The 21,249-nt window shown below is 35.0% G+C and overlaps 1 protein-coding gene across 2 annotated transcripts in view; it reads left to right on the top strand.

The window, feature by feature from the left end:
* dock1 (dedicator of cytokinesis 1) overlaps positions 1-21,249 on the top strand; it is a 311,516-nt gene that overhangs the window by 265,895 nt on the left and 24,372 nt on the right. For both annotated transcript variants that reach the window (XM_088915927.1, XM_088915925.1), the window contains exons 39-45: positions 270-359; positions 1,154-1,258; positions 13,165-13,306; positions 14,060-14,141; positions 15,808-15,892; positions 17,330-17,416; positions 21,006-21,182. In XM_088915927.1, the coding sequence (XP_088772053.1) occupies positions 270-359; positions 1,154-1,258; positions 13,165-13,306; positions 14,060-14,141; positions 15,808-15,892; positions 17,330-17,416; positions 21,006-21,182 (768 nt within the window). The remainder of the gene's footprint in view (positions 1-269; positions 360-1,153; positions 1,259-13,164; positions 13,307-14,059; positions 14,142-15,807; positions 15,893-17,329; positions 17,417-21,005; positions 21,183-21,249) is intronic.

Raw genomic sequence — 21,249 nt, 5'->3', positions numbered from 1 at the left:
AAGTTGAAGTGTTTGGAACAGAAGCTTGATTCTGTATGTATGTTACATTCAGTAAGATTTCAATGTCTTCTGGATAGAGTAGCAATGGTAAAAATGATATTGCCAACAGTATTAATAAAATTTATTTACAATTATTGAAGATGTAAAAAAAAATGTCCTAAATAATCATTTAAATGAGAGCAATCCATTCAGTCAGTCTTGTTCAGTTAGTTACTAGTAGCTGGCATATGTTATATATAACTGTTGTCTCCTTTTTGTTTGTTAATTAGATGTGGGAAGAGGCCATAATTTTGGGAAAAGAACTTGCAGAGCAATATGAAAATGAAATGTTTGACTACGAGCAGCTAAGTGCATTATTGGTAAGTAATAGTCTTCATAGTATTATTCATAGTATTCTTAGTCAAAACATCTATTTTAATTAAGAGTGATTTAAGACTTCAGTATTCACACACAAGGAAAACATAAGCTTTTGGAACTTAAGCAGATACGATAATAAAATGTGAGATGGATTCGTATGTTAGAGTGGAATATGATATTTGTGAGTTTTGATCAAAAGACTACTGGATAGCTTATAAATCATGGTTTGAATTACTTTTGTGCATTAACTGTGTATAATAATACATACTGTATATAAATATGTATAAATACAAAATCCAATGTTCAGTAACACAGACAAAATACATTATATATTGGCAATTCATTCAACAAAAACAAACTCAACAAAAACAGTATCTCTTTTAAAGACAAAGAGTGGTTCTGAAAAGCATTTTTGAATGGCTTCATAGGCTATTTGTGCTTATGAGAATCGTATTTAATGCAGTGATGTTTTTTGTCTGTCCTTAAGAGTAGGCTCACAGATATAAACTGAAGGCTTTAAAGACATTTATGATCATTATCCATTTGTGGCTTCTTCATATTTAAATGTGGAAAATATAGTTTTAAAAGAGGTAGATATTATTTACTTTGCATTTAACACCATTTTTTAGTAGGATTTTAAGCTAACAGTTACATGTACTGTGCAGAAAGGTATATATCTGTCCAGAAGAGGTTTGGATGTAGTAAAAATAGCAGTAACAGATAAAATGTCAATTGTCATAACTGGGTCATGTATTGAAGCTTCACTAAGTTGTAAAATGTTCTGTTGCATCCACAGAGAAAACAGGCACAGTTCTATGAGAGCATTGTGAAAGTTATCAGACCCAAGCCTGATTACTTCGCTGTTGGATACTATGGACAAGGATTTCCTTCCTTCCTGCGGGTAAGGTCAAGGTCACATCTCATTCCTCTCACTCAAAACAGGCTCCGCACCCGAGGAAGAAGAATTTCGCCTACGATGATGATCTGAGTTCAGTATAGGCAGAAACTCTATAAACACACTAGTAAATATCAAAGAGCCTGACATTTGTTTTACTACCCAGCTTTGGAAAATGAAAATATTTTAATGCTAGATCCTTCCCTGGGGCTTTTCAGGACATCCATCCATCCATATTGTAACCGCTTCTTCCAATTCAGGGTCACAGGTGGGCCAGGGCCTATCCCAGCAAGCAACAGGTACAAGGCAGGGAAGACCCTGAAAGGGACGCCAGTCCATTCCAGGGCAGACGCACAGACGCACAGACGCACAGACGCACAGACGCACAGACGCACAGACGCACAGACGCACAGACGCACAGACGCACAGACGCACAGACGCACAGACACACGCACAACTAACTCTTAGGATCGACTTTTCCAGAAGCCAGTTAACCTACCAGAATGTTTTTGGACTGTGGGAAAAAACTGAATACCCCAGATGAAACCTATGTGAACAGGGAGAACATACAAATTTCACACAGATAACACCCCAGGTCTGGAATTGAGGCCAGGACCTCAGCGCTAACGACTGCACCATTGTGCCTCACCTTTTCAAGGCATACTGCAAATTACAGAGAGAAACATTTATTCTTCTCTGAACCTGAAACAGAGGACTCATTTGCTGTTAAAGACCAGGGAAATGTTGGATTTACAGTTTAGTATATTGCAAAATAAGTGTTATACAGAAAACCTACAATGTATCAGCTTTCCACCCACTTACAGCACAGTTTTTTTAACGAGCCATTTCATAACTACAAATGTATTGGGCAGTTCTTAAAATGGAATGATGTTGTATATACTGTACACTCTACACAAATATTCTGACCTTCTGTATCAATGTAATGTGTTTGAGAGTAGTGAAGCAGTATTAATTTACCTTACATGTCTGCCTGAAATTAAGCCTAGAGACTTAATGATGGTAGAAATGTTGATTTGCAATGAGTTGTCGTGAGTGAGGAACACTGCAGATGTATAGGGTGTTGTTTTTCAGATATCGGGATAGTAGATCATGCCCAGCAGCTATGCAGACCATGCAATGCTGCTTTATTGAATGGCGCCAATGAGTCCTTCAAATACCCCTCCTGGACAAGAACAGATTCTAGTCAATTATCATTCGATGGACTTGCATGCTAATGTAGAATCTATAAAAGTTTCCTAAGAGCTGTTTTGACATTGTGAGTGATAAAAGCACATACTCGTAACCTGAGCGTGTCTGTTTCCAGTCTGTTTTGACCATTAACAAGACCTCTAAAGATGATACCATCACACATTCTCTGTCTTCTCTCACTAGGAGTGCTAGCTTTATTCTAAGCGGAGCAGTAAGAAATTTACTCAGCATTTAGATGGGTAGACAAACCATTGGAAGTTCAATCTATGGAGTGGTTTATTGGTTTTTGATAATGAAAAAAGCTTGATTGTATATATATATTTTTAATAGTTGGTGTATTTAAAAGCTAGATCATGGGGATCACAGTTATCATATTTCATCACTTATTTTTCATTGCACATTGAAAATGCTTTTGTAGATATTACGTACTGACATTTTTGCTCATACGTGTATCTAAAATAGATTATGTTTTTTTTTAGTTCCTACTACATTAGCGGTATATCTGGTGTGTCAGAGGTCCATACAATGATTCCTTGGTTGATATTATATCCAGATTCTCTGTGATCTTGAAAGTGTGGATCAGAATTCAATTTCAAATGTATTAATTTGGCAATTCATTAGGCTGTCTTCTTGATCATTGCATGTGCAATGATCTGAAAAGGCCGTTCTGGAGCTCTACGTCTTCTAGTAACAGTTTTTGAATCAAAGTCTAATCATTTGCAGGCAGGAAACAATATTTAAAATCAGTTCAGCTGCTTTCCCCTTTTGCACTTCACTGACTAAGGATGATGACTTGCAAATGAAAAAGGTGGCTGTGATGTAAATTATGTGTATGTGTACTGTATATATATACAGTATGTACAAATTTGTTTATACATTTGTGTGTTGGAATATCTTCATGTTGGCCAAAGTTCCATACTTAGTTTAAGTTTTCTACAGGCTTATAAATCAAGAGTATAACTTTGTGGGTAAGCTGCCATTTCTTTGGAAGTTATGGTTAGAAGAGTTTTCTTAAAATTTGAAGTTTTTACTAAGGTATTGTGTACTCCTGGAGTTCTCTGAAAGGTGTTTGTCTTCATATGCTCAAAGCAGTGGTGCATCTAAATACAGCATTTTTGACACCAAAGTCTAAGGGTGGAGTAGGACGCCAGTAGGAAATAGAATTATTTCTTCAGAAAAAGAGGCATGAAGAGAGGAATAACAGATATTTCAAATATTAATTGATAAATATAGTGAATAAAAGTGATGTTAACGGAATTTCTCTAGGAATGTAGCCTTCCTGTGATGTGGGGAAGTCTGCCATTGCTTTCTGCGGACCGACGCGTTTTAAAAATAGTCATCTGTTACAGGGGGTCTGTGGTTTAAAAAGACTGCTGGAAAGAGCATTCATCTCTCTGTTTTTTTATTCACTTTGGGTTTCTTGAAAAACACTCATAAATAAAATTATACTATTCAATGAACAGTTACAAAAGGTGTCATTGCATAAAGTTAAAATAATATTTTAAGTCTTTTGTATTTTTAATTAATTATAATTTATTCATTTTCAAGGATGCTGTATACATGCCTTTTCATACCTCATAAACTAAACAGCTATTAAAATATGAAAAGTAAAGGTGGAGTATGATGATTGTATTTACAAACTGAGTTGATTTCTATGACATTTAGTTCAAACAAATATATTTTGTTATATGCTACTGTATATATCATTGTATACTATTACATCTTTTAGCATTTTATGTGAGATATTTATGTTGAAACATATTGTAGCAAAATTCTACATGGAGTACTAGGATTTTATTACATCCACAGGTTCAGTGTGCTTTGTAGGATAAAATAATGATAGTGGCTTTTCCTTTTATAAAGGAGTTACAGCTCAAACTCCTGACTGGCTAAACCTGACCAATAATCCTTAACAAATCTCTCACAGTAAGGTATTAACAGTTCATCTGTTTGAAGGGGAAATTAAATTGATCTGAAAAGTGTAATACATTTTTGTAATGTTTAATTCCTGATTTCCATTAGCTTACAGTAGAATTGCCAAAATAAATAATGTGCCCAAATACTGTACGGTCTTAGGAAGGTCTAAATTATGACAGTAAGAGCTCAGCTGAAATAGATATATATTACCTTAATGTAACATAGTCATTAAATGTACTTTTATGATAATGGGGTGGGGGGAAAACCTTTGCTGAACTCATCAGCTCACCAACTCTTTTTTATTTACACTGTATGTGCTGTATTTCAATGCATACAACACCAGTCAGATGGTTACTGATGCAGTACTTTCTTTGAGAATCCCTTTTGCTCTGTTTTTAGTGCATGAACACTAAAAATATCATATTGAGCTTATGACCAAACTTACATACTTTTGCTATGTTTTATCTGATCTTGGGGATATGTTTTTTTTTTCCATTTGATTTCTAATATTAGTGCTGAGAATACTATTACTATTTCTAAAAAATAGAATTTTTAGGAGGAAAAAGTTCTGGTTGTATGAAAAATGCGATCAATTTTTGTTGAAGAGCACAGAGCAATCTTTTTGCAGCAGCCACTCACTGCTATTGTTTTATTCCTCAAATAAAAAAGCGCCACAGGCCAAGTTAGATTTATTTAGCCTAGTTCCTTCAGTTAAAAGGCTTTGCAGTGACTGAGTTTGAGTGTGATTATCACAATTTAAAACTCTGACCTCCTACTTTTTCCTGTCATCTTTTCAGGGGCTTCACAATTCAATCTACATCTCATACACCACTTAGAAAATGTGTATTTTAAGCATATTAAATACGAAGCTGTATTTAAGAAAAAATATTGGACTGAAATTAGAGTGAAAATCAAAACTTATCATTAATACTCTCTCTGAAACTGAATACTTGTCAACAGAAGCAAAATAAAATAAAGATAAACACACACCCAAAAACCTCCAAAAGAAACTCCTTTTGTTTTTTGTTTGAGCTTTTAAAATTTTATTTTCATTTTGCAAGCTGTTTATCAGATTCAATTTCTGATACAGAGCAGAGCTGTCTGAATGATATGGCTTTTAAAGATAAAAAGAAAAGTTAATTTTTGATGTTATCTTGTATGACTTTCTTATTTATTTGCAAACCTTATTTTTGTAGTTTACACCTCTTAGACAGGGACTGAATGAACATGGCAACTTTGGCAGATTGAACATACTCAACATATTGATTTATTTCTGTATCAGTTTTAATTTGAATGCCTTTTAGGACCCATGTACTGTACCTCTTCTGCCGTAAAATAGGCCCTGAAAAAGAGAAATTGGATCTCTGTGAGATATGTGATCATTTTACTGCACCTCCAGCATTAAGAAGGCTCATGGGAATTTATAAGACATTAAGGCATATCTTTCATACAGTAAACTTGCAAGATTCCTGGTATATAGTGTCAACGCAGGGTATGGCATTTATTGGTACAATCAATTACTGAAGTGAGAACTCGAGAAAGCAATAGGAAGCAAGGTTGTATCTCCAGAATGTGATGTTGAATATGAAACCTTTTGCTTCATATTCACTTTGTTGTTAGTAGTGTCTCACCTTACTCATAAGATATGGAAAATAGCTTATGTCAGTTGCATTATTTATTTTTTTCCCAATGCCAGTAGTGGCAAGAAAAGGTAGAGGGAAAGAACAGCACTACTTTTGAATTCATGTGGTCATCTGATATGCAATGATAGTTTTTGCTTTTTTGTTTAATAAACAGCATTTTCATTCACAGTGTGAAGTAGAAACAATACTCACTGTTTAGTTCAAATGGACCAAAAAATGTAAGATTGCAGTTAAGATTGAATTCTGTCAATAAATCAATGCCAAGCTGGCAGTACTTCATTACTTCATTTTACTAAAGCTTTCAAAGTTTAATTTAACATCTCTGTCATACTTCTGACCTAAGTCTAGAAGTGGGTAATATACCTAATAAAGCCTAAGAAGTCACTACCATTTGATTCAGTCTTTCTTTTTAGTCTCTATTTTATAACATCAACCTTGGAAACTATGGGATCGGTTTTGTATAATGAGGTGTGTGTTTAATGAGGAGCATTTTATCAGGAAATACTGTACTGTGGAACGAAGCCTGAGCATCATTCTGTCACAGAGTGGTGGTAATAAAACAGAAAGCTTTTTTAATGAGAGGTGAGTATATTTGCTTTTCTGTGCAGTTGAGCTCATTTATTAATACTGGTTGGTCTTGTATACGCTGTTGGGTTTGCTTGTAATTTACTCATCTATCTGAAATAGCAGCCAAGTAATTGTGCATTCTAATAATGAGAATATGATTGCTTTATGAAACGATCTGCTTCAGCTTTGTATTCTGGTTTGGTCCAGAGAAAATATAAAGAACCCAATTATGCCACACGCATACGACTAATAAACCAGGGTTTGTCGACAAAAAGAGGGATCTCAAGGTCGTTTCAGTTGCCTGTCAGTGCTGCTTTGCATTCAGCTCATTTCAGAACAGCATTGTGAGAGGTTTCAAGTACTGGTTCTGTATAGCTTTAGATAAAAGTACAAGCATAAAATAGCAATCATTGGCATAAATTGTTGTTTCATGATAATCCCTGAAAGAAAACTGCAAGAGAAATTTCTTTGTCATGTTGAAGCTTCCCATGAATACAGTGAAACAGTAGATTGAGTGTGTAAGAGATAGGAATTGGCAACTAATCTTGTAAATTATTAGTATCACATGCAATGCCCTCCAAAAGTATTAGGACAGTGAATCCTAAACTGTTTTTTTTTTTACTTTGAATAATAATAAGAAGAAGAAGAAAAAAAATGCTGATGTTGATGATTTATAGATAATATTTATTGTAAGTAATAATATTATTTTTCTTGTAGAAAAATATAACAGGTGAGTACAGAAGTATTTTTGTATGAATCCAGTTCAGTTCTACTCTCTTGGGTCAATTAAATACATTTCTAATATTTAACCTCTTTATTTTAAATGAGAAAAAGTTTAGGGACAGTTAGCTGAGAGGTATCTCTTGTTGGTCAGGAATGTTTTGTTGGGTAATTAAGTATTCATAAAAGACCTGTGAATACACTATCAGTGTGTCTCACTGTGATTTTAGTGTTTATTGTCTGTAGTCAAAAGTCAAAATGAATAATAATAATAATAATAATAAGTCATTTGAAGCCTTCCATAGTACAGAAAGTCATAGAAAAATCTGCAGTTGATGACAGAAAAATTATAAGAGCTGTCAAGATAAACCCTAAAACAACTGTCAGTGAAATCACTCATAATTTCCGGAATGTAGGGGTGAAAGTATCAAAATTTACAGTTCACAGAATATTGAGACAGCAGAATTATAAAGCGTACACCATGAGATGTAAACTCATCAACAGCAAGAACAGAAAAGACAGATTTGCTCTGAAGTACAACAGGAGTTTTGAAACCAGCTTTTATGGATAGATAAGACCTTTACCAAAGTGATGGACAAGTTAGTGTGTATGAAGAAAAGAACTCGAACTGGGTATGCATGTTACATGCTGAAGAAAACGTTAATGCCAGAGCATCCCACGAATAGGCAAGATCTCAATGTGACTGCACCAGAGCATCTGGCATAACAATACAAAGAGTCTATTGAGCTCAGTGAGTCACAGGCGTAATGCAGTTATTGCCTCAAAGAGATATGCAACCAAATACTGACATTTACACTGTGAAAATTATAGTGAATGTGTCAAGTACTTATGGTCCCGTGAAATCACTGAGTTGAACACAAAGTATGTTATTGTTCTAATATGATCAAATGTATGCATTGCCAAAAATAAAACATGCTGTACTCATCATTTTATAATGTAATTTAATCATTTAATCTCATGATCAAAAACACAATATTGGTTGACTGTAAAACAGTAGTTTTAACTTTGCTTCCCCAAATAATTTGGAAGCATTTGTATTTAGATTATCTTTAAGAAAATTTTGCTTGTTGTTTTCGAAGTTTGATCTGAGTTTTGTAGCCATCTTTCAGAAATTGGTTCTTTCATTGAAGAAAGCTTTTAAAATAAATTTGCTTGATTAGCTCACTGGAAACCTGCTTTATTTGCCTAAATTCTACAAAAGAAAAACTATTGTGAAAAATGTAATGTGCTAGTCCACTTTCGTAGTACTTACAAAAATATTTTTGCAGAGAAAAACATTGTCAAAGATGTCTCTCCACATTCGTTTTTTAAGTACAGCCACCACTGTACTTAAAATTAGGCAGTGGAGGCAGAGATGGTAATGGAGATTTTGAAAAATAAAACATTGGAAATATTAAGGTAAAATGGAAAGCAATTACCTCAAACAGGAGAGAGAAATGTTCCTAAAGCTGTCAGTGGGGGTGACATTACCTTCCATATTCAAGTTGATGTGATCGCTTTTCTGAAAAAAAACATATTTTCTGTAAAACATTTCTCATCTGTGTATCCCAATAAATGTAATTTTTGCAACATTTCAGTGGAATAGTAGCCATGGGCAAAAAACTTTGTTTACTGCACCATACAGTAGGTCTTGAAATTAAGTACTTGACAGCTGGAAGAACAATGGTCTGATTTCTTCCTCTACTCTGTCATCATTCATATTATGGTGTTTACAGTAAGATAAGTACTTCGGAGGGAACATTTAAAGGCAGAAATTCAAGCTTTTATCAACTCCTTTCACCCTCTTGTCGCCAATTTGGTCTAATGCACGAAGCAGTGCTTGGCATGTAATTTTGGACAAAGGAAATGTTACCCATTGGTGGCTGTTTAACACCTGCTGACCTCTCTTCTTCAGTTTTGACAACATTTGCTGAGTTTCAGTATAAGATGTCCTTGCTGAACCTCCATTGATCCCATCCCATCCCACTAAAACATTGTAAAAGTGCATCTTCCTGTAGGACTCCATGGCTTTATTCATAACCTTGATTACCATTATTTAATAACTAAAATGTCCTAAGTAATTGTTCCAGAATGTAAACAGTTTGTCTGCTTTTTTATTTTATTGGGTATAGAAGTTTGAGGGGTTGGCCTCTATGTAGAGTATTTCCATATCTTAATCTGCGGTTGTTAAAGTTGATGTTTTTTTCTTTGATTTCACTGCTCTTGAGTACTCTTTTCGCATTGGTGACATTAAGGTAGCATAGCTTAAGTCATAATTACATATGAAACTGAAACTCTATACATATTCATACAGCTTTTAGTAAAGTTGGACAAGTGTAGTTTAACATTTGTTCTTGTTGTCAGTCTCACTATTTTAATGTTGTAGTATGTGCTGCTAAAAAGAAGAGGGTTTATTTTTGTATCCGTAGCTTACAGTTAAAATCCATTTGGAGTGGATTCAGTCAGCCAATTTAGTTAAATGCCAATGTTATTTGGAAGTCTGAAATGACCCCAGTTCTCAGTGGCAAATATATGGAAAGAATCCAAGAGCTTGCTGTCAAATTAATTCTAGGCCCTTGATATGCAGATTATGATAATGCATTTATATCACATTTGCTAGATCCATTGGCAACCAGAATTTTTATTTCGTTTTTGCATTTTTAATTTAAAAGATACATGCAAGTATGAAGGCAAGAAGGCAGAAGGCAAGTAGCCTTCAGGTTATGTAGTCTGTCTATTACTCTGGTGACCTCTGACTCTTCTGTGTTGTACATGCCTTGTAAATAGAAGCGTTCCTTCATTCTTGTCTTTTTAATCATCTTCCACTCCAATCAATTTTTGTTTGAGTGACTGTACAGTTTTGTCAATCTGATTAAAACAATTAATCCAATGGATTTCATGTACATAATAAATAATAAGACTAGAAAAGTGCAAGCATTAAACCAATGTGGCAGTAACAGATTTTAACATTAGCAGCTTGCAGTACAGGCCACATACTGTAGTGACAGTAGGGAAATATTGCACTTAGTGGGTCATCTTCATTTACCTGGATATCTCCTTTTGCCTACAGTCAGTATATTGCCGTTAGAATGTTACCTGCTAACTTCAGAGTTATTCAGCCAAACACTTGTTATATTGAACTTGTTTGTGTTAGCACAAGCACACGATGACCTAGCACAAAAAGAATTGCTGCATCCTGTGAGGTGCTAGTCTGAAGGAGGTTTAGGTGTTGATGAAATCGGCCAAGTCAATTCACTTGAACAGCTGTTCCCAAGACTAAAACAGTCTGAATTTTCAGCAAGAAAGAAGAAAAAAGGGTCATTCAGATGTTTTTGTTTAAGCAAACAAATTGATTGGCAAAGTGTTTTTTGCTTAAGAGTAATTTGTAATGCATTACGATAAAAGAGTGCAGTGTTGGTCAGGCGTTATGCAAAAAATCTATTTTGTCTTATTGTAACTACATTGTCATTAGAAAAATTCCTACCAAGTCTGAAGTTAATAGGCAAAAATTACTATTAGTGCCACCTCTGGCACCTATGGTTAAATACACAATAGATCATCTACTGTGTTTTACACCTAAATAACAAATGTTTGCAAACAGCTGAACATCATATTCAAAGGCTTGCCCATCCCCGTCAACAGCACTTCAGTCTACCTCAAAGTGAAGCTTGACCGCCTCTACAGTTTCCACTGATGTGCAGTATCTATAGCTGTATGCCAGAGTCAACCTGCTACCAATATGTTGTGAGTTGGGTTCAGAGTTCACAACCCTTCACTCCTCCACATTCAAACTTTTATCTTCCTGTGCAGTACAATGTGCATCCACCTGAGGTAGAAATGCCCACTCATAAACAAAGGATGATATACTGTACATAATTCAGCTCTGCCAAATTCATCTACGACTATCTAAAACCGAGTCAACCTGCTACCAATATGTTGTGAGTTGGGTTCAGAGTTCACAACCCTTCACTCCTCCACATTCAAACTTTTATCTTCCTGTGCAGTACAATGTGCATCCACCTGAGGTAGAAATGCCCACTCATAAACAAAGGATGATATACTGTACATAATTCAGCTCTGCCAAATTCATCTACGACTATCTAAAACCCACACTTACACACGACATTCCTATCCTCACTGACATCCCATCACTTCAGGTGTGAAGCTGCCACCAGAAAATCCACATTCAAGGTGGTCACACAGAAAACATATCCACTGCATCACAACCTCCTGGAATCCCTACAGTCATCATATAACAGTTCAACAACAAATGGACAAAAGCCCAACCAGCCAGAAGACTGCAGCTAATGCTGCCAAGCTCAATCACCCTCATTACATGTGCTGAGCCATCTAAGGAGTAATGTTGGCTGAATTGCCAAAGAACTGATGTTCGGAGTCTGAGAGCCTGTATGTACTCCTGGAACCTTGCCAATGCAGGAGAGCTGCAGACAGCTCTCCATCTTGTAGAAGACTACTCCATTCACCACTTTGAGAGCAGTTTAAACACAACCATACACCTCACCCCTCAGGCCAAGGAATGGTTCAAGACTGCCAAGTTTGCCAGTTGAACTACACCGGAAATTAAATCAATTTTTTTTTTTAGAAGGGCAGTTAGTTGAGTGGGGTGCATTGTGCCTAACGGGTGATAACCCTCTGTGGGAGTAGAATGTGAACAAAAGGTAAGTCTGAAACAGGCTTTTTGTTTTTTGTAGGCTTTTTTAAACCTGCGAACCTTCCAATTCAGTGGGAATCATTTTTTGAATGGTGTGAACAAAATCCTGGTGTTAATTGACCAAACAGAGCTGTTCACGTAATTGACAGCCTTTCTTGAAGCAGTTGATCTGATGGGGGTGGGGAAGTTATTGCAATGTGTATTTGAATTGTGAGAACAAAACTGAGATCATGCAGCCATCTTGGTATACAGAGGAACAGCAGATGTTAATTATGTTTGTTAGAATGATACCACATTTGTAGTTAATTGGTCAAATGAACTTTTATACCAGAACAGTTAGAGTTATACAGTACCTGTAGGTTGACAGCAAGGAAAACTGGGCATCCATTTTGGTGTCACAAGAAGACTATTTTCACATATCCTGTTGATATGATAGTATGCACACTGAGCATCAAAAAAATATTATAACCCTATCTAGGCTCACATATTTTTAGAAATAAATATGTATTTTGCATATTTATTGATTGCATGTTTTCTATATTTGATTAGTTAATTATTCTTGACAGACTGTGATACACGCAAGTGACTTTGACTGTTGTGAAATTACTAAATTACCTAATTAGTGAGAGAGTTGATACTGTAGGGCACAGGTTATGAGGTGATTGAACCTAATCAAATCTGACTGGTGTCAAGTGAAACAGTTTAATGCTTTATCTATAGCAGTATACTGTACTTAGCTTGTATAAGGTTGTTTGGCCGCTCAGTTCTTAAACATCACCAATTACGTACGTCTGGAAAAAAAATCCTCACAATCATTATGGGCTTCTAATCTTTGGAAGGCTAATTAAAGGTTTATGAGGCAAATAGGGTAGTGTTTGATGCCAATTTGTCATGCAAGTCATTCCTCAAATAACACTATCTCAGAACGAATGTTTTGTGCTAATATTGCAAGGAGCCTTCAGCTGGTGGCAGTTTCCTTGATTAAGTATGTAATTGGAAAGTTCTCCTCATATTGTTCAACAATTTTGTTTCATTTTTTCAGTGTAATGAAAAAACTTTGTTAAAAAAAGAAGCTTTGATGTATACTTTTGTTTCACATGTTTTTGCAAAGTCATTTATGAATTTGATCCTGTCTTCGGTGATGCACTGTTTGTGCCTGATTGTGTTGTTTTTGTTGGTTTCAGAACAAAATGTTCATTTACCGTGGAAAGGAGTATGAGCGAAGGGAAGACTTTGAGGCAAGACTGTTAACCCAGTTCCCTAACGCAGACAAAATGAAGACGACAACTCCACCCAGCGAAGACATTAAAAATTCCCCTGGACAGTGTATCCTTGAGAATCTGCTGTATGCCAAGCTTTAGTGATGTCTAAATTCGGACAGAGGAAGGCATGAGTTGAAACACAGCAGAGATGGTATCAAACTGCTTCTCATGTTTCTTTCACAGTTGTCCACATTCATACTAACCTCTTATGCTAATCGTGATACTGACTAGTGTTCAAGCATGCATTTCAGCAAGCACATTTGTAGAATTTACAGACAAATTGTTGGATTAAAATACATCATGGTGTTACTGATATGCTTACATTTCTTTTATAAGATGTGGTCAATTGTTTACAGTGACGTTTGTGTAGAATGTTGGACACAACACATTTATTTTGTGAATTTCATTTCAGAACCTGTATAATCACAATTTCCCAGTTTTATTTTTCATGTATTGTGTGGAATTTGTTTACCTTCTTATATTTTAAGTCCTGCTTTAAATATTTTGGAGCAAGTCCACTTTATTATACGGAATGTCATTTCTGCTGGTTTAAGATGAAAAACATTTGTTGGATTAATATGTATGAAGCTTTTTCAAAAAGGCAATAGTTCTGTAGATAATATGCATTCCAGCCAGACATTTTAGGAAAAGAAGTATTAAAATATTTGATATCTCTATAAAACCAGTGTTCCTTCCTAGGTTAATTCTAATCTTGCAAATGAACTTGCAAATTACTTTTTTATTTTTAGTGCCTGTTGTCTTTCTTGAGGAAAGAGCTGTTGTTTTTTTCAATGTTTACCTTAACATTGTTGAATAGACATCCAGTGTTTCACAGTCAAGCCAATATTGGAGCTTCCCCCTAAGTTTCAGAACAAACCAGTATCAGAGCAAATCCTGAGGTATGTAACCCTTTTCAAATTTGAGATGCCTGTAATGAGGAAATCCATCATCATTATGAAAGTATATCAACAAAATGACATATGACATTATGTTGATGCCATTTTTTTTACTCAAACATCTTTTCACACAATTTCTGATTCAAACTACTTTCTTTCTAACTGCTGTACTATTAACCATTATCTCCTCCTGTTGATATATTTAGAAAGAGATTTCTTTCAGTACGAGACTTCATAACAAGTAATGAATGTCATGAGCATTCAAAGAGTGGATTTTTGCAGTTGCAAAATCAAAGGCCTTATTTTGTTTGGTTGCCGTAGCCACAGGTGTCCCAGACCCCCTAACCCCTGTGCTTATTACAATCTTGGCAGAAAAATGTGACTGAGATAAAACAGCAACTCTGCACCCATTCAGATTATTGCTTGCACAATGCTAGCAAATAGCAAGACTCCTGTATGAGTAATTCTGTCCTTGCCAGCTGTGTAAATCAAGTCTGGATTTCAAAGATGGTATCTTAAGCAAAGTGTTATATAAATCATGCGTGATATTTGCTTAAAGATTAAAGTAGCTTAACATAAGCATTTCTGCACCAGTATCCTGAAACAAGAAAAACCTGCTGTGAGTGGTAGAATTGTAATCAGAGTACGCTTGCTTTGTACTATATTTGTTATGGTTATTTGATTTTATAATATGGTTAATATCTAAGATCTTTTGTCAAAAAATATGTAAATAGATTGAAAACAATATACTGAGTTTTGTGTTCACACAAGATCAGTAGGTAAAACAAGTATCTTGGTATCTTGTGAACTACTTTGTGAAATCATTATCTCTTCAAGCTTCAGTAATGGACCATCTTTAGTGGAAATGCTTATGATTGTGAATGTGACACAAAGTAAAAAAAAAACATTAATCAAGCATTAAGTATGTATTTTTCCCAGGATAGTTACAAATTACTGGAAGTGTATTTAATGTGTCATTTCAGTTGTATTATAACTGCGGATGCTTTTTGCAAATGGGATATTTGCATAGCTGTATAAACATTAAAAGCAAGCGTATTATTCCTTACATTGGATCATTATAAAAATATTTGAGTTGCAAAATATTTTTAAAAATCTGTTTCTTATCCAATGAAGTCTTGCAGTTCATGCATTCACACTCTCCCAGGTATGCCATCTGAACTGAGAATGGAGAACATCACAATCACAGGGAGGCACCACAAGGATCATTTTCCAAGTGTGAAAGTCTATTAACCTTGAGTTACAGGTTCACACTAGCCAGTAATTTCCTTTTGCCACAAACACTATGGCTTACACTGCATCTGGTACTGTGAAATATACTGATGAGAATAAAAATGAATTCTTTTCCAGTCACTAAAATGTCTTTAAAATCTTTTTAATGCTTTTTTCTGCATGCATTTTATTGAATTAATTTTTGAATTCTTCAATTTTCAGCTACATAAATTTACACTGTACTTCTTATCTTAAAGATAAAGTTAGATAATATGAAATTATCTTCAATTAAGAGGTTAAGAAACCTGCTTTTGCTGGATATAGATCCTTTATTTGCCTTAAGGAATCTAATCAAACTGTTTAACCAAGCTTAAAAGTGCATGATTGCAGATTATATACTTCAACAATGTTTGTATTGCATCTAATTTTTTTTCCCCAGTTTCTACACTGTTAATGAAGTCCATAAATTCCAGTATTCCAGACCAGTGAGAAAGGGAGAGAAGGATCCAGACAATGAATTTGCTGTAATTACAATTTATTTATTTTTTCCTTTTAAGCATGTGATGATGTATGGGACAATGTAGCTCTCTGAAAAACCCTGATTGGGTTTATTTCAATTTTAGCAGCTTTTCCAAGGTATATAAGCCATGTTTTGGAGCAGTTCAGTATTCATGCTTAGCCAATGTGTATTCTTTATTACAAATCTGTCAACAAAGCTTTCACCGTGTGCTGGCTGGGTTATAAGGTTGAGTGATTTCTAGATGAAATCAATGAAACACATTTCCTAGTTTCACTCTGGAAATTAAGATTATTCTTAGCCAAACCAATGTTTAAAAAATAGATTTGATTTTTTTAAAAATTGTAGTCTGCTTTTTGCCAAGAACACTAGGTAGAATTTGGGTAAAAGCATTGCATGTTTCACTGTTGATAAGACAGACGTCTGCCAGAAATGCAATGAATTTTCCATTCAGTGGTACAACCATTTGTTTGCTTTTTTAATTTAAAGTATATTAATCAGTCTATTTACATTGAGATTTGCTATAAACAATAGGAAGACAAGAAAGTCTTTTTCAACAAGTGAAGATTAAGAGAGCAACTGGTAACACTTACACAAGGCTAATAATACAGCTGCACTTATGATAAAAGAATACACATAAAAGCATATAATAAACATAATTTTTACTTAAGCTTCATGTGTAGAAACTTTGTCAGTTTTCAAATCCTAAATGGCATGTTCAAACATTTTTACTTTGGAATTCTACTGTTAACTTTCAGCTCAAACTGTCTTGTTCGAATCTGTTCCAAGTAACAATGTGGCTATAATTTCAAAAGTGGTGTAAATGATTATGCAATGTTATGTCATGTTATACAGTATAGTGTTTAAATTGAAGTAAAGTGTTACCAAATACATTTTAATTCTGTTGATCTTTGAATCTTCAGTTCTGTAAATTTAGGAATGCTCTAATTGTATTGTATTTTGAAAGGATATTCATTTTAAAAATAGTTTTTAAATTCTCTCATTCCCTTGGAATGGCACTGAAAGGGTCACTTAAATTCCTTATTTTTATCATTAATGGTGTATAATGGTGTTTGAAGTAGAATTTTTCCTGATATTTTGCAGTGAGTCTTCTTTGTCTTAAAATGGTAGAACTTAAACGAGCTGTAATGTTCAGATAGTTTCTCATATAATCTCCTCAATCCTGAGTATTTAAAAAAACAGTACTCCGAAAACAATTGAATCAAATATCTACCATTACATCTAAGGTCCTTTTTTTCTAACAGACATGGTAATATTTCTTCAGAATATATTACAGACATCACAATCGGTATGTCATGCATCTAAAACATCAAAAATATTTCATAAAGAATTCTCTGCATTTAACTTATTTAGTTATTTACTGTATTGTATTTAAGTTTATAGAAAAGGTTTCCCTTTAATAAGCTTGTCTTCTGTATTTCAGAATATGTGGATTGAAAGAACCACTTATGTAACTGCATACAAGCTTCCAGGAATTCTGAGATGGTTTGAAGTCAGATCTGTCTCAATGGTAAGTATGATGTATGATGACGCCAGTCAAGCATCATAATCAGATAGCTATCTCAGGCTTACCTAAGAAAATAAGATCAATATTTTTTCACTTAACTGTTGTGAAGAGCCAGATTAATAAACATACACAAGTTTTTCTACAAACCCACAGGCCATTGGCAATATTCATAAGAGCTTGCAATAGTTATTGACTAATAGCCAGATACAAGAAGTACAGTAATTCATATCCTATAATTAGGTGTTCTAAGCTTGCCAGTGCACCATCTCTCCAAAATACAATTCAGAAAGAAATAGTAACAGTTGTTATCTTAATTTCATAAAGATATTTTTTTAAATGACCTAATTTCAATAATGTATTGCTCATGGCTGGTAATCATGTCATTTAGTACTAAATTACTTTTTTATTCTTTTTTATTCATAAGTGCTGCCTTACATATTTTCTTTAACTGCTTTGTTGTTGTTATTCTTTTGCTGAAGGGATTTTGAGGTTTAATATTGTTGTACATGTAAGTACAGGCCTGCAAGATGTATTTGCAACTAAAGTTGCAATGATCAGTATTATGAGCTAAATTATAATAAGAATCCTCCTAAGGCTGTTACTAATAACCATTATAGCATAATGATGCTATGAACAATATACTGCTTAAAGCTTTGAGAAGCTCCCTACAGCCATTCAGTATAGAATGACAAGACAATCCAAAACAGTTAAATAAAAAAATGTGGTTTGTGGTTTTGCAAATTTTAATTGTATGTTTCTCCCCCTTTCCGTGACTGATTCAGTTAAGATCTGTTATGACTGACCAAAATGCATTTCAATAAAGTCATTAAAATGATCCTTGTATGGCCTAACTGGGCACCTGCCTTCTTTTTTGGAGGGTACACAAACTGATGAATGGTCTCTGTTTTCCATTATTATCGGCTGTATTATTATGTGGCTCATTGTTGGGTTAGATTCAAACTCTGAACCTTTCAATGACAGTCAGGTAAAGCCACAGCAGTACCCCAGCAGCCAGGATCCTCTTGTTTGTTGGTCTACATGTCAATGCATTGTAGACTGTTAAACGCCTCGCAAAAGAAAATGTGTTTTCATAGGATGGTCATTCTGGCTGGTGCAGCTCTGAAATGCAATTTGCATATAAGTGATCAAATCCCACATATTGTCCCCAGGATGATGATAAAGGCAGTTGTATTCAGATGTAAAATGTTATGCATATTGTGATTATAGTCTCAGTGGAGCCTGAATTGGAAATGTGATGCATGACATTAATAGTCAACTCACTAGAACAGTGAATTGAGTTTGGAATTGTATATCTCACATACAAGAACCAATGATGATATTGGTTTTGCATTTCTATTGTTTTTCTCTTCAAAGCCTAGTGTTGATGAATAAAGCACCTGAGCTCTGGTGTGCAGGACATGCTGTCTCTCTCTGCATGGCAGCTGCTACACATGCAACTTAATCATGTGGCACTCTTACACTCATGCAGGGTACAAATCCCGCTAACAGCTGTCACCTTTTAGGATTTCCTTTAGAAAACCAGAAAACAGGACTATTAAAGCCATGCTGTCAGCAGGAAGAGCTACTTAGGCTAGCATGTGCATTGGATACCATTGTCATACTGGAAAACATTGGCATTGGCATTGTCACTATAAGACAGCAAGACCCCATTTAGAATATTGTGTACAGTTTTGGTTACAACAATGGCAAAAAAATATATTTTTGCTCTGGAATATCTCCAGAGAAGAACAACTGCTGCAACACTGCAACTGCAACACTGACAGACATTTCAGTCGCAAACAGAGCAGGTGGCTTGGGGATCTGATTCAAGTATTCAGAATCTTCAAAGACACTGACAGTGTCAACCCGGTGGACTTCTTCAGAGTCAACAGAGCATGAGAAGAAACTACAAAGAAGGATACTGAGGGGTGTAGGAATCTGGAACAAGCTTCACAGCCATGTTTTTGAAGCTGATTAAAAGAATTTGCAATTAGAACAGCTTCCATGAGCATCCATCAATGATGTTTATTGGGCTTACTGTATCTTTCCATACACAAGCTAGTCCATCGTAGTACCATATTGGTTGTATAATCCTTAGATATTCTAAAAATATGGTGTGCCTAATTAGGAAATTTAGCACTTTGCAGTTACTAGTAATGTATTTTATGCTTTGTGATTTACCTTTTCATGTTCTAGTGCTGAGGCTGCTGGAGAATCTCCTTTTAGATTAACAGCTTGCCAGTTGTAGTAGTGCCACAGATTGCTGATCCTCCTTAGTTGTGTTCTTACTCAGAGAGTACAGAAAGATATTTCCTCATCAGGACATAACTGGAAGTGTTTCTTTCCAGCGGTGTCTTTGTAGGTACAAAATGGATTAATACTCGTGGGAGCCACAGGGTTAAAGGAATTAAAGCTTTTTTGACTTGCACTGTGGTGGGCAGCCCAAATTACCATCTTATCGAGAGGAGGGGCTCCATCTACTGGCTCAGGCTATATTGCATCATGCTTTTTATAGGCTGCTGCAAAGAAGTGAAAAGAGATGAATGGCCAAAACCACAGCAATTTATACAAAGCTATAAATCTTGTTCAGATATATATTGGTTTTAAGAGTGTGCGCTTGAGATTTTAGTTAAGTTTTTTATTAATATTCTCCACCACAAAGCCTCAGAGGAGCTTTACTGTATGCACAACATAAAAAAGGATCTCAATGCCCAGAGCAGAGAAGCTAAGGTCCTGTGACTGAGACCTTCCTTGTATTATGTTTATATTAATGATGACCAATAGGTAATGAAGCAGTTTATTAAAATTCAATTTCTTATAACATTTAAAACAGCTTTCCTCAAGACATAAGAAAAGGCAAGTTAAAAATCAGTACAGATTGGAAATCTGTCACACTGCCCTGTATAGAACTGCTACATTTGGTGAACGCTACACTGCTGAAGGTCAACATGGCTGGTTATGTTTTCAATGCATGTCTGTTCTCATTACGTTTAGAATTTTAGCAAATAATGCAATCTATCGATGCAAAAGGCTAGATTTAATTTTTTGTCTTTGGTTTTCACTTTTCATCCATTACCTGGTCTAAGATAAAATCAAGCTTAATCCTCCTCACAGATGGAGGGAAGCTGGAGTAGCTAACTGGGTGGATGGAGGTTTTATTTTATTTCAGATATGTTCTTAAGAAGAAGAGAAATTAATCCTTAAAAGGTTAGCCTATTTAAAAAAAAAAACTTCTCCTGATCAGTATTTGTAAAGCCCACTTAATGAAAGATACTGCATCAGTTCCTGCCATCAAAACAATGAGGGCTTTAAGCACTTCATCAACCACTACAGCCTGAAACAAAAACAAAAAAAAACCCTTGGTCATGTAATATTTTCACATTGTATTCTGCATTTAATAGAAGATGGAGCTTTGAAGTGCATGTGCAAAACTGGATGCTATTTTCTGGATATATTTGATGTTATTGTGGCTTTTATGATCTTCTGTTGAAAAAAGCTGTAAGATTATTTTGTGTTAAACATCTGGACTATGCTGTTAAAAACTGAAGTATATCTTAATGGTGTTTTCTCATGTGATTCTTGTTGTGTGCAGGTTGAAATAAGTCCACTGGAAAATGCAATAGAGACAATGCAGCTGACCAATGAAAAGATCAATAACATGGTACAGAGGCATTTGAACGATCCCAACCTTCCCATTAATCCCCTCTCCATGCTGCTTAATGGAATTGTGGATCCAGCAGTAATGGGCGGGTTTACCAATTATGAAAAGGTAATTGTTACCAGTCAAAATAATGATGTTTAGAAACACTACTTGTTCAAAATCAAATTAAGGTCGT

Source organism: Atractosteus spatula, chromosome 5, assembly GCF_055471065.1.
Source record: "Atractosteus spatula isolate fAtrSpa1 chromosome 5, fAtrSpa1.hap1, whole genome shotgun sequence".
Taxonomy (NCBI): Eukaryota; Metazoa; Chordata; class Actinopteri; order Semionotiformes; family Lepisosteidae; genus Atractosteus; species Atractosteus spatula.
This window is presented reverse-complemented; position numbering and strand designations above follow the sequence as displayed.